The 14,935-nt window shown below is 37.0% G+C and overlaps 1 protein-coding gene across 2 annotated transcripts in view; it reads right to left on the minus strand.

Moving 5' to 3' along the window:
- SGIP1 (SH3GL interacting endocytic adaptor 1) overlaps positions 1-14,935 on the minus strand; it is a 237,917-nt gene that overhangs the window by 15,500 nt on the left and 207,482 nt on the right. For both annotated transcript variants that reach the window (XM_044944884.2, XM_044944883.2), the window contains exons 21-22: positions 7,885-8,040; positions 2,409-2,541 (exon numbers count right to left, since the gene is read on the minus strand). In XM_044944884.2, the coding sequence (XP_044800819.2) occupies positions 2,409-2,541; positions 7,885-8,040 (289 nt within the window). The remainder of the gene's footprint in view (positions 1-2,408; positions 2,542-7,884; positions 8,041-14,935) is intronic.

Consider the following 14,935-nt stretch of genomic DNA (forward strand, 5'->3'; position numbering starts at 1 on the left):
TTAGAAAGTATTCTAGTTTCATTCTTTTACAGGTGACTGACCAGTTTTCCCAGCACCACTTGTTAAAGAGATTGTCTTTTCTCCATTGTATATTCTTGCCTCCTTTGTCCAAGATAAGGTGTCCATAGGTGTGTGGATTTATCTCTGGGCTTTCTATTTTGTTCCATTGATCTATATTTCTGTCTTTGTGCCAGTACCATACTGTTTTGATGACTGTAGCTTTGTAGTATAGTCTGAAGTCAGGCAGGTTGATTCTTCCAGTTCCATTTTTCTTTCTCAAGATTGCTTTGGCTATTTGAGGTTTTTTTGTATTTTCTTACAAATTAATGAAATTATTTGTTCTAGTTCTGTGAAAAAAATACCTTTGGTAGCTTGATAGGGATTGCATTGAATCTATAGATTGCTTTGGGTAGTATTCTCATTTTCACTGTATTGATTCTATGATCCATGAACATGGTATATTTCTCCATATATTTGTGTCATCTTTGATTTCTTTCATCAGTGTTTTATAGTTTTCTATAGATAGGTCTTTTGTTTCTTCAGGTAGATTTATTCCTAAGTATTTATAGATTGCTTTGGTTAGTATACTCATTTTCACTGTATTGATTCTATGATCCATGAGCATGGTATATTTCTCCATCTATTTGTATCATCTTTGATTTCTTTCATCAGTGTTTTATAGTTTTCTATAGATAGGTCTTTTGTTTCTTCAGGTAGATTTATTCCTAAGTATTTTATTCTTTTTTTTGCAATGGTGAATGGAATTGTTTTCTTGATTTCTCTTTCTGTTTTCTCACCATTAATGTATAGGAATGCAAGGAATTTTTTTGTGTTAATTTTATATCCTGCAACTTTCCTATATTCACTGATTAGCTCTAGTAATTTTCTGGTGGTGTCTTTAGGGTTTTCTGTGTAGAGGATCATGTCATCTGCAAACAGTGAGAGTTTTACTTCTTTTCCAATCTGGATTTCTTTTATTTCTTTTTCTTCTCTGATTGCTGTGGCTAAAACTTCCAAAACTATGCTGAATAGTAGTGGTGAGAACAGGCACCCTTGTCTTGTTCCTGACTTTAGGGGAAATGCTTTCAATTTTTCACCATTGAGGGTAATGTTTGCTGTGGGTTTATCATATATGTCTTTTATTATGTTGAGGTATGTTCCTTCTATGCCTGCTTTCCGGAGAGTTTTTTATCATAAATGGATGTTGAATTTTGTCAAAGGCTCTTTCTGCATCTATTGAGATAATCATGTGGTTTTTATCTTTCAATTTGTTAATGTTAACCTTAAATTATTTCTTAACATAAGTTTCATTAGAATTTATTTTGTAGGACTATCACATTATAAAAAAAATCCAACTTACTTACATTTAATTGTTTAACAGATTTTAACACAGTAATGTTCTTAGCAAAATTTTGTTTAGCAAGTGTTGTGTCTGATTCTTTGTAACCCCATGGATTGTAGCCTACCAGGCTCCTCTGCCCATGGAATTTTCCAGGCAAGAATACTGGAGTGGGTAGACATTTCCTTCTCCAGGGGAGCTTTCTGAATCAAGGATTGAACCCATGTCTCATGCATTGCAGGCAGACACTTTACCACTCTGCCACCTAGGAAGCCCCCTTAACAAAGTTACAGTAAACTATTTTGTCAATATTTGGAATCTTAATTGACGTAGTTTTCTGCAAATTCATTTTTGTGGCGTGTTTCCCTAAATTTGATTAAAATTTTTTTTACTTGTAAGTTTCAAATAATGTATGAATATTCTAAATAGCCTCTACACAGCCTTTTAAGATCTGTGTATTCATATAGATTATAGCTTTAAGTAATATTTAAAGAAATGTTACTTTACTTTTATTTAATGTTAAGTATGTTAGAATTGTCAACTACAGATTGGCACTTGCTTTCTACCTCTACAAGGATTAAATCATGTGCTGCTGTAACTGCTGATTTTCAACAGCCCCTAAAAGAAGTTTAGGGTGGAGAGCAGAAATGAGGTACTTAGTCGTCTGGGGAAAACCAGCAGAACAGGTCTTCAGAAAGTTAGATATTTTCCAGAGCTGATTTTATGAGCCCAGTTCTCCTCATATCTAGAAAAGCACTAAAATCCTTCATGGTGATATCTGCTCCTCATGACTCAGTAACCTTCATGAGACTAGCAGAAACCTGCAAAAAAATATATGCTTAATTGCATGTACTTTCCTTTCACCAAAATCAAATATATACTGACTTCCCTCCTACTTTTTTGTTACAATTTCTCAGAGCTATCTGAAATGCTGCCTCCAAGGCTATAGTTCTAATTTTGCCCCAAATAAAACTTGACTCACAACTCTCACATTGTACATTTTTTTAAAGTTGACAGAATATATATTTGTAATATGAAAGAGGCAACCTGACCATATAAACAGTCTTACCTGATATTTGAGCATGTCCACATTATAATACGTAGCCTGGGGTTTTTGTTCCGACACTTTCTTTAGATGAGTCATCAAATTTGGCATGTTTACCCAGAATTCCTTGGCATTGGCATCATTTTGGGTATTATCGCTATTTAATTGGGAAGAAAAACTGATTGAGTAGCATCTTGTGAAAAATACAAAATACAGAAAAAGCATCTTAGCAAATTATCATCTGGTTTCTATCTCAGTCTTTGAGAATTTATACAGACTATATTAACAATAGTAGAGTTGCAGTCCTGAATGGTATTATGTTAATAAATACACATGAAAATGAAAGTGAAAGTGTTAGTCACTCAGTTGTGTGCGACTCTTTGCAACCCATGGACTGTAGCTCACCAGGCTCCTCAAGGCATTCTCCAGGCAAGAATACTGGAGTGGGTTGCCATTTCCTTCTCCAGGGATTCCAGGGGTCAAACCCAGGTCTCCTGCATGCAGGCAGATTCTTTACCATCTGAGCTACCAGGGAAGCCCATAAATACTCATAGTGAGGCATTATTGTATTGCTGTAAATCCCAATGAGTGCCCAGTGATATTAACCAATCATAATGATAACTGGTTGCTTCAAAGACTGAATTATTTATTAACCCAAATTTAAAAGCTCTAATACATCACCACTGCTTCCTCTAAATTAGTCAGTTAATGCAGTCAAGGAGTCATATACATTGATTTTCTTTTGAATTTACTTCAACAGTCGGTTCTCAGAAATTACTGATTTAAATATTTGGCTCTAAGTAAACACGTTCTTGGTCTCCAACTGAGGAGAAAAGTGTGTTACTAAAATTATCATGCTCCCTTTTTAATATTCACAGTAGTTCATCTAAGAGCATCTAAATCATACAAAGTCACCTCACTTACAAGATGATCCTGGAATTTAAATGATAATAACCATGGCAGTTACACTAGAAAGTGCAGTCTTGGTGAATTAAATGAGTTTTGTATCCCTAGGGGAGTTGATAGCTTCCCCTGATGTTTCTTGAAAAATGCTTGCCTCAATGGCAAAAGAATCAGGCAAGACTGTGAAAAGCATTTGCTCATTTCCTGCATAATGAGGAAATTGAGGGCCCAAGTATCTAAGTAACTTACTGACATTTCATTTTCAGAATATCCTGTAGAATAAAATAACAGTAGCTAGAATTTTTTGAGCATCTATTATGTACTAGGCACTCTGTTATGTATGCTATAAACTATTTCACTAATATCTACTGTGCAAAGAAAGAAGGATCTTCTTTTTTAAAGACAAGTGAATGCTATAAAAAGAGAAAATTAGAGAGTAAGAAAACAGAAGGGTGTGATAAAGACAAATTGTCAATTTCTACGATTCAGCCTCCAGAAACCAAATATAATCAGAGCCTTAAAAATGATCCTGGTCCAGAGTGGTTGTAGGGCCCAAGTATCAGCAAGAACCCTATAGTTCTGTTGTGCCTGATACAGGCTGTTGAGAACAAAGCAAAGTCCTATTACTCTGTACAGGTAGGAAGTGGATGGAAAAGACTCTTGGCCCCTTGTCTTTGCCCCTGGCCAAGTCAAGCTAAGGATGCTGATAAGGGCTATCTAAACTGTTATTATCTAAAACATCCAAGTTATCCAGAGCTGCTTGAGGAGTAGCTATACAAGGAGGCAGGAGACAAAAATAATAGAGGTTCAGCAAAATTAAGTAATTTACTTAAGGTTGAACAGCTAAATAAGTAAGAGGGTCAGGATTACAGCCCAGGTCAGTCTTACTGTACTATACCAAAACAGATATGGAATTAATATCCAGCAACATTTTATTTTATTAATGTTAATAAGCTATGGTTTTTCCAGTAGTCATGTACAGATTTGAGAGGTGAACCTAACAGAAGGCTGAGCACAGAAGAATTGATGCTTTTGATCTGTGGTGCTGGAGAAGACTCTTGAGAGCCTGGTGGGCAGCAAAGAGATCTAACAGTCAATCTTAAAGGAAATCAACCCTGAATATTCATTGGAAGGACTGGTGCTGAAGCTGAAGCTGAAGCTCCAACACTTTGGCCACCTGATGTGAAGAGCCAAGTCATTGGAAAAGACCCTAATGCTGAGAAAGATTGAGGGCAAGAGAAGAAGGGGGTTTCAGAGGATGAAATGGTTGGATGGCATCACCAACTCAATGGACATGAGTTTGAGCAAACCCTGGGAGATAGTGAAGGACAGAGAAGCCTGGCATGCTGCAGGCCACTGGATTGCAGAGTTGGACACAACTTAGTAACTGAATAAAAACAACAACATGTTATTAAGTTGTGTTAAGTAAATCTGAATAACCAAAAAATCTCAATTATATATTTAACAACACAATAAGCTGAGTCATATGTCTATGATAATTCCTCAGGAAAACTTGCTTTAATAAATAGTCAAGAAAGCTTTGGCAATCCAAAGCTTATACAAAGATGCAATTCTTGAATGCTCAAGAAGTCTTGACAATTCTTTAGACTTGTAATTGGTTTAATAAATGTTCCTAAACATTCTTGGTAAACCAAACCCTTTCATAAGGGAGAAGTAGAAGTAAATTTCAGTTTGGTCCCTGTCATAGGGATTGCAAACCCAAATGTCTCCAGGGACCAAGCTGGTAACTTAAATGTCTTTCACTAAAGATAATAGAGAGGATTAAGATGACAGATGAAAGGAGCCTAGAGCTGAATTTGAGAATAATGTTGGTTTCCATGCCTTTTAAAAACTAGTTGTGGTAGTAAGGGTGGTAAGCTTCATTGTATAACAAACACCAAACAGGTTGTAGGACTAATGGGTCATCAGTCATAGCCTTGGGCTTCCCCAGTGATTCAGCTGTTAAGAGTCTGCCTGAAATGCAGGAGATGCAGGAAATACAGGTTGGATCCCTGGGTGTGGAAGATTCCCTGGAGGAGGAAATGGCAACCCAATCCCATATTCTTGCCTGGAGAATCCCATGGACAGAGGAGTCTGATGGACTATAATCCATGGGGTCTCAAAGAGCAGAACACGACTGAGCACACATGCAGGCAATCACAGCCCTAACACAATCATCAAATACATTTAATAAAGTCCAAATTAATGAGAGTTTTTGTTTTGTTTAAAAAACAATTTAAGGGTCTATATAATGTTTTGTCAAACAGGAATATTCTCAGACTGATATTTAATTCAATTCATAAGACTGAAGTATTAATATAAATATAAAACTCTGATATATGTATATATGTATATATATCTATATCTATATCTATCTATCTATCTATATATATCTAAGAACTTGGTAACATATCTGCCTAAAAATGCAACAAAAACTATGACTATCCCTCCGGTGATATTTACAAACAAACTGGTGAAATAGTGGCACACAATTCCTAATTGCAGATGGAGGAACCTAGAAAAATAAAATTAAGTGGCTCAATGTGCACATCAAAAGCACAGAGGGAAACTGAAATAAAAAGTTGTTCATTTCCAATCTTGGCCATTTCATGTTTATCTTTCACTTCATAGGTGAGCATTTCATTTATATTTTTAAGCCTGGAATCAGGTTTACCAGTTAAACCATCATAAAGACCAATGAGAAGGAGGTGATCTTAGGCATCATCTGAAAGACCTGTGACTGTTTTTTCATCACTGGAGTGAAAAAGTCTCATGCGGTCAAGAAAGAGAGTGACTGTATTGGCCCTCAAATTCCAAATAACCTTTAGCTATTTCTTCATAAATATCCAGCTTGATTAATTTCTTTAACTTATAGTTGAATTGTTCATTCATTCAACAAGTACTATTCAAATCCTTATTGGGCACAGTGGAAGACACTGAGGATGTGGTGGCAATCCAATAGATGTGTTCTATTCCCTCATGTCTTTTATAGTCCATTGTGGAAGGTGGATAAATGAAGAAAGCAAACAGATATATAATTACTGGTTTTAGTAAGTGTGACAATGGAAAGAATAGGAATCTTGAAAGAGAATAACAAGGTTACATGACTTAGTTTGGGAGTCGGGAGGAGAGTGGGATGGTCAGGCAAGGCTGAGTGGAGCTGAGATCTGAAGGATGAGTAGGAGTCTGGTAGAGAAGAGTGGAAATCGTATTGAAGGCAGAGTAACTGCTACTGCTAAGTCACTTCAGTCGTGTCCGACTCTGTGCGATCCCATAGATGGCAGCCCACCAGGCTCCCCCGTCCTTGGGATTCTCCAGGCAAGGAAAGTGAAAAGTGAAAGTGAAGTCGCTGAGTCGTGTCCGACTCTTAGCGACCCCATGGACTACAGCCTACCAGGCTCCTCCGTCCATGGGATTTTCCAGGCAAGAGTACTGGAGTGGGTGCCATTGCCTTCTCGAAGGCAGAGTAAACAAGTGTACAAAAAAGTCTGGTGGAGAAGAGTGGAAATGCTATTGAAGGCAGAGTAATCAAGTGTACAAAACTCGGATGTGGGAAAGGACTCAGCCATTCCCAAGACAGGCAGGTATGGCTGCAGCTACAAGGATTCCGAAGAGGATGGTGGGAGATGAGGATAGACAGACAGGCAAGGGTGGATGAATCAGGACCTTGAAGGCAATGTAATGTGAAGCCTCCAGAAGGTTATAAGGGAGGACAACCTGATTTACATCCAAAAAGCTGGCTATTGTGTATAGGAGTGGGGCAAGATTGGAGGCAGAGAGGGGAAGAGGAAAGCACTGGCTGTGGTCCAGGGAAATGATGGTTATCATTTGAATAGAAGTCGTGATAAAGGGAAAAAGTGGCCATTTTAGAGATAGAATTTTAGATGGAATATCAGGACTTGTTGATGGAAAAACTACCAAGAATGTTTCTTTTTGTCTCATCCATTGCCAATAATAAACATGTACAGTGGATCACTTTTAATAGTATGTATGTGTGTATGTGTTGTGTGAACGTGGATATGCACATATATGACAAAACATCACATTCGGATTTACTAGTAAGTGTGAAATGTATTTATATAAAGAAATTTAGAAAAGCTTCTTTGATGCCACACAGGTACCATTCCATCAAAACAATTACCATTACAGTGTAATGAAATTACATGTCTCACAAAGAAATTTTAAAGCTTATATGAAGAGTAGCTTACAGTTCAGATATCATTTGATTTTTAAAAGATGCCAATACAGTAAATGGATTTTATTCCTTTTATTATGCTTATTTCCCATCATCCTCATCCACTGTCTACCAGTGATAAGCAAAATAGACAATGAATAAATTTTATTATTCTAAATGTCTCTTTAGCCACTTGAGATAGTTGGCCATTAAAAAAAATATATATGTATACATATGCATATATGTATACATATATATATACACACACAGATATATACAGAGCTCTGGGATTCAATCTATAAACATATCTGAATAACAATAATTTCTCTACAGTGCTTCCCTTTTGCTAAGGTACATCTCTCATCTAAGAATAACATGGTAAGACACCTACATTTTTAAAAAATTTGTGGAAAATATATTTACCAGCAGAGAAGTTGGGGATTTGGCAGGACGTGTTCTAACCTGCTGAAATTTATCACCCGAAAAGTCAGAGCAGCTGGCGATGGATTGTTGGCAAAGTGTCTGGTGATCCCGGCAGGAAAAGACAACACCATTTCTCCAGTAATCTTCACGATACATCTGGCATGTCACAACACGTGAGAGGAAAGAGAGGAAACCCAGGTCAACATGCTGTGAATCAAAGCAGTTGTGAAAAGCAAAGATTTCTGTAATACTATGACATAGCAGAAGAGAGAAAAAGTAAGCTCTTACAATTCACTCTGAATTACTAACTCATTTCTAAGACTTGAGAGCTCAAAGTTTTGTATTAACAGTTACTCCAAAAGGTGACTATTTTGTTGAAGGTGTTTTTGCATTGTTAGAATAAAACAGCTTTTCTTTTCCTGTAGAAAAGTCTTTGTGTTCACCTCACAAATAGAATAATTTATCCTGGTGGTTCTCTCTCTGTTTGATATCTGAATTGTTGGAAGTATATTTGAAGATATTAAACTACACAGTGTTGTAACACTATTCACTGGGATTTATTTTAGCTCTCTAAGTAACACGATTGATGCCTTCAGTATGTTCTTTTATGGGCTCATGGGGTAAACTTTTTGCTTCTCACTTAATTAGATCTTCATTCCGTTAACTTGTCTATTTGGTTGAAACTATAAAATCAGTCACATACATAAGTTAATACAGCTGGATGATAATTTGGAAGGAAGAATAATCCTTTTATTTTTTTTAAAGCTTTATTTAGCATCACTAAGTATTAGAGAAATGCAAACCAAAACTACAATGAGATATCACATCACACTGATCTGAATGGACATCATCAAAAAATCAACAAACAATAAAGCTTGGAGAGGGTGTGTAGAAAAGGGAACCCTTCTACACTGTTGGGAATCTAAATTGGTACAACCATTATGGAGAATAGTATGGAGGTTCCTTAAAAAACTAAATATAGAACTACCATCTGATCCAGAATCCCACTTCTGGGCTTACATTGGGATAAAACCATAATTCAAAAAATACATGCACCCCAATGTTCACTGCAGCACTGTTCACAATAGCCACGACAGGGAAGCAGCCTGAATGTCCATCAACACAGAAGTGAATAAAGAAGATGTGGTACATACATAATAGAATGGGATATTACTCAGCCATAAACAAGAATAAAATAATGTCATTTGCAGCAACATTGGATGGACTTAGAGATTTTCATACTAAGTGAAGTAAGTCAGACAGAGAAAGGTAAATATCACATATCGCTTATAGATGGAATCTAAAAAAAATATGACAAATGAACTTACTTATAGAACAGAAATAAAGTCACAGATGTAGAAAACAAACTTATGGTTACCATGGGGTATGCAGGGGAGGGATAAATTGGGAGGTTGGGATTGACACATACACACAAATCTATGTAAGATAAGGACCTACTGAACAGCACAGGGAACTCTACTCAATACTCTGTAATAATCATATGGGAACAGAATCTAAAAAGGAGTAGATATGTATATAGGCATAACTGATTCACTTTGCTGTATACCTGAAACTAACACAACATTGTAAATTAATTGTTGTCTAATAAAAATTAAAAAAATAAAAAGGGCCTTATTGAAATATAATTGATATACAACTGGCACTTATTTACAGTGTAAAGTTCCATAATTTTTGACATAATGTACATCTGAGAAACGATCACACAATCAAGATAGTCAAGATCCCCACGTCCCTACAAGTTTCATCTTGTGTTTTTGTTTTTCTCTCCTGTACTTTTCCATCCTTTCCTCCTTATCTCTTGGCAATTGCTAATATATTTTCTGACTGTACACATTAGTTTGGACTGTCTAAAATTTTTATATAAACAGAATCAAAAGGTGTGTGATTTTTTTGATCTGGCTTTTTCCACTCGGCATAATTATTTTGAGATTCACTCACATAGTGTGGCAATCAAGAGTTCATGTCTTTTTATTGCTGGGTAGAATATGGATATACCACAGGCAATTAAAAAAAAAATTCCTTTATTGAATAACATTTGAATTCTTTCCATTTTTTTGCCTATTACAAATAAATCTGTGATGAATATGTGTGTACAAGTCTGTCTATGGGCACATGTTCTTATTTCTCTTGGATAAATACGAGTGAGATGATTGGATCACATGGTAGGTTTAACTTTAACTTTTTAAGAAACTGCCAAACTGTTTTCTTAAGTGGAAAACATAGCCGAATATGAGAGTTTTAATTCCTTTACATCCTCACCAACACTTGGTAGGTCTGTCTTTTTAATTTTAGTCATTCTAATAGGTGAGTAATGGTATCTCATTGTTGTTTTAATCTGCATTCCCCTAATGGCTAAGGATGTTAGCATCTTTTCATGTGTTTCTTTGTGATTTATCTACTTGGATGAAGTGTCAGCTCAAACTTTCTGCCAAGTTTATAAACTGAGTTTTCTGTTCTCTTACTGAATTTTTAGAGTTTTTTGTATATTCTAGATACAAATATTTTTAACAGATATATGCTTTGCAAAGATTTTTTTCCTAGTCTGGCTTGTTTTTCTTTCTCTTTAGAGTATTAATAACTTTGAAGAAGTTTTTTTTTCAAAGAGCAGACGTTTTTAATTCATCAGTTTATTCTTTTATGGGTTTTAGTTAATTTATTCTTTTGGAATCTTATCTAAGAAATCATAGATAAACCTGAAAGTCACAAAAATTTCACCTATTTTATTCCAGAAATTTTTTATTTTTAGCTTTACATTCAGTGTTGTGATCCATTTTTAGCTAATTTTTGCATATTTTCTGTGACGTATAGGTCCGAGTTTATTTTTAGTTGTGTGGATGAATATATCTAATCATCCTACTACCATCTGTAGAATTTATCCACTTGACAATTTTGTTAAAATTCAGTTGTCCACATATGTGTGGGTCTATTTCTAAATTCTCTGTTCTGTTGCATTGATCTACTCTGTCCATCTTTATACTAATACCACAACCAATATGTCTTGATACTGTAGCTTTTAAATTGCTGTGAAATCAAGTAACATTATTCTACCAACTTTGGCTTTTTTTTCAAAAATGTTTTGTCTATTTTAGGTCCTTTGTATTTCCACATGAAATTTAGGATCTCTGTCAATTTCTAAATAAAACTCATGGAGTTCCAATTCACCCTCTACTGCCTGCTTTTAGAGAATTAGTTTCGGGCCCTTAAGGTATGTATTTTTTCTTGGCCAACAGGCACTATGTTATGTTTTGTCAGTAGAGGGCACTAGAGAGACATTGCAAAACGAAGCCATTTTTTTTTCCCTCTTCCTCGCTGCAGTGTGCTTGCTAGGCAGGCTCCTTGCAGTGCTCATGGCTTGTCTAGAGCTAGGCTCCTGCAGTGCAGGAGGGATGTGGTGCCCCAGGGTGTGTGTACTGCAATCCCAGTGACACTGGCAGATTCTATAGCGTCTGGCTCCTGAGGTGCCTGTGGCTGGGCTGCCCCAGTGCCCAGATGGGTCCGCGGCGCCAGACCCCTTCATATGAGTACTTTCTCCACTGCCGGCTTCTCCCGAGCCCGGAGCCGTTAGCTTCCTCGGGCACCCTCCTCAGCCAGTTTTGCAATGGAGCGTGCCTTAGTGAGACTTCTCCCACGAACATCTGTGAGGCTGGTGGGCTCTCTCTATATCCATGGGCTGGATGCTTCCCAGGAAGTCAGTCGGGACAATCATAGGGCACACTTCACCTCTCAGGGGTGACTGTCCTTTCTCTGAGGTCCCATGTCTTGCAAATTATTGTTTCATATATTTTGTCCATTTTGAAGTGTTTTCAGGTAGAAGGGTCAGTTGGTTACTCCATCTTGACCAGAAGCAGAAACCTCAAAATGATTCTTCTTCTTTGAGAAATAATAAATATTTATAATGAGCGAACTTCTTTACGACTTTCGGATACGTCTGGGTGACTGACCCTTGCACTGTTCCCTAGTGTACTTTCTAGGGAAACTGAGCTTGGTCAATGAAAACTTGGCTCACACTTGAATATAGGAAACTCTATTTGTCCTATACTCACCTGGTATGCTGTGTACCTGTGACTGATGAGACACAAATGGCTCAGGGGAGATGGTCCTTGGTACACATTCAAAATAGCTTATGTGAAGAACTGCTATAGCCTTGTATGTGCAAAGTTGGGTTTGGGTTAGAGGTGGAGGGGCAGGTAAGTTTCCTAAAGTTACCCTTTTCCCTCTCAGGTATTATCATCTCTAACTGAACTGCTCTGAATGAGAGATTTGGTGTCTGGAAGTTTGCCCCTCCATCTCTCCCTGAGAATATTGCTGATTTCCCAGTTTGGTGTCAACTCGGCTGTCTTCCTTCTCTATGTCTTAGGTTCACGAGCCTTGCTTGATTTACTGGTGATGAATTGGTACTAAGCCTGGAATTCCCCTTAAGCTGAGTCTACACAACATTTTCCAACATATGAGACATTAAAAATTTTATTTGACAACTCTAGAAGAAGACAAGAGCTAGCCAGAGCACTTTCAAAATTAGACTGGAGCATCTACCATCACTCAGTATATTGTTAGCAGCAGCGGCTCGAATGTTTCTTATTTGGTAAGGACTCTGCTCAGTTTCTTTTCCAGGTTCTGCAAAATGAGCTCTACATGGTGTCATGGTAGAGGATAAAGTTTGTTTTTTGAAAGCAAGTCATCAAGAGGAGGGGGTGGTATTTATTAATCCAATAAACATTTATTGACTCATATGTAAGGTGTTTGTTTGAGTGGGAAGGCAATTAAAAAATGAGCAAAACAGCCTCTGTCTTTAAAGGGCTTACAAATGTTGGGTGGATGATGAGAGAAGTAGTATAAGCCAATATAATAAGCACCCAGGCTCCTGACCTACATTTTATTTCTGCACTTTATCTCAATTGTCAGAGTCAGATCTTTGATGATTTATTAATTCATTCAATCTCTAAATCATCTGAAATTTTCTATATATAATTAATATTTCCAACCTACACTCACTTGTTAAAGGAAAGTCTTTGTTCAGCAGTAATGACTGTCCTCATCAGTGAGTGATGTGGGTATATTTCATGTTAGTTTAAATCATGGAAATCTGAAATACTGCAATATGCAAATATTAACACATGTACTTTATGAAGTAAATGTGAAATCATATGAATCCCCCAAAATTTGTCTAGAATGACAAAATTTCAAGGTCAGCTGGTCAAGTGGCTCATGAATTGGGTTGTCCCTTTTGCCACAGGCAGCATTATGATAACTGGTCAACAGAAATGCTGGCCAATTTTGGTCAGGAAACGTGTGGACTTAATTTATGTGAGGTTGTCAGAAATGTATCCGTTACATAAAATGTCTCTTCTACTGTGCTGATAACTAAACACATGGGTTTCTTTTCAAGCATAGACTTCTGTTCATAGGCTACTTCCCTTCCTTTATTTATCATCCCTTTTCACTGACTTTGGCACTAGGCAAAAACTCCTTTTCATATTTCAAGACTCAGTTCAAAGGCAGATCTTTCCAAAGCCTTCCTTAATATCCTTTTCATTCAGCCCTCTTTAGATTTTCCTTTCTTTAGGTTCCTTGGACAAATGGACAGATTAAAAAAAAAAAAAAACTATTTTGTAGCACATTATTTTATCTACTACTGTGAAGGCAAGTTCTGTGTCTTAGGTTCTAGGAAGGCAAAGGTGCAAAACATAGAACCCAGTGCAGAGTAGGAACTCAATAAAATGTTTAAAAAATAAATTCATACATTTCCCAATTATATATCAGCTGCCTAATCAATGAACCACACATTATATAATGCATATATAGAATGGGCAGTGAGAAACAGGACAAAGATGACCTTGAGCAAACTTCCTATTTAAGCAAGGAGACAGACACTTGAATATGTAATAGAAATATGGTGATAAGAGAAGGATAGAATACAACTGAGAAACCAAAGGTTTTCCTGGGATTAGAGAATCAGTTCCTACCACCGCTAAGAGTCGGACACGACTGAGTGACTTCACTTTCGCTTTTCACTTTCATGCATTGGAGAAGGAAACGGCAACCCACTCCAGTGTTGCCTGGAGAATCCCAGGGACGGGGGAGCCTGGTGGGCTGCCGTCTATGGGGTCGCACAGAGTAGGCCACGACTGAAGCGACTTCGCAGCCGCAGCAGCAGCAACAACCAGGGTTGTTCAAATAGGAGCTAATAACAGGAGATGTGTTTCCCCCAGGTGGCAGCAAAGTCAAGGAATTCTCTGCTTATTAGCTACTGAGAAAGTTTCAGATACCATACCTGTTACAAGGTGTTCTGAATACTCAGAAAGAGTGTAAACCATATTTAAATGGATTATATGTCACAATATAAAATAAAGTAGTATATGTCTCATTTCAATGTGTGGTCTGAAAACAAATGGGAACACCTTTGATACAGGATGAGAGAGAACCACAGGCAAAGCAAACCCACATGATTTTTCTGTATCATTTCTCCATGTGGTGCTGTGTTTGGTTTCAACCTCTACTCCACCTCGCTCCATGATCAAACTTATAACTTGAGTTGTTTCCTTGAAAGCGAATGACAAAGTGACAGCAATTAGAATGATTCACTTCTAATTTCATCACAGGAGGTGAAATTAAATTTAGAAGCATGTCACTTCATAATCTGTTCATAAGTTTCAGATCTTATAATTTCAGTGAAATATACTAAACCTCCCATGTACCCACATATAGTATATGCTGCAACTACTTTATAACAATATAATTGAAAAAAGACTCAATATATGCAGTTATCCTTAAAAGACTCAGTTAATTTGGGAGGGGATAGGAAAAGCACTAAAATTCCTTTGATTCAAGTGCCACATCATTGAAACGCCAAGGTCATGGATATCAGGCTCACAGGTACAGACCTCAGTTGTCATAGCGTGCCAGGGAGACTGAAACAAGATGAAGAACCCAGCTTGTATAGGGACAGTTCCACAAGTGACTGGTAGGCTGCTACACCACTTTTTGGGGTTTAAAAAAGATTATTATTAAGGACTTCTTAACCCCATTGTCC

This window comes from Bubalus bubalis, chromosome 6 (assembly GCF_019923935.1).
Source record: "Bubalus bubalis isolate 160015118507 breed Murrah chromosome 6, NDDB_SH_1, whole genome shotgun sequence".
Classification (NCBI taxonomy): Eukaryota; Metazoa; Chordata; class Mammalia; order Artiodactyla; family Bovidae; genus Bubalus; species Bubalus bubalis.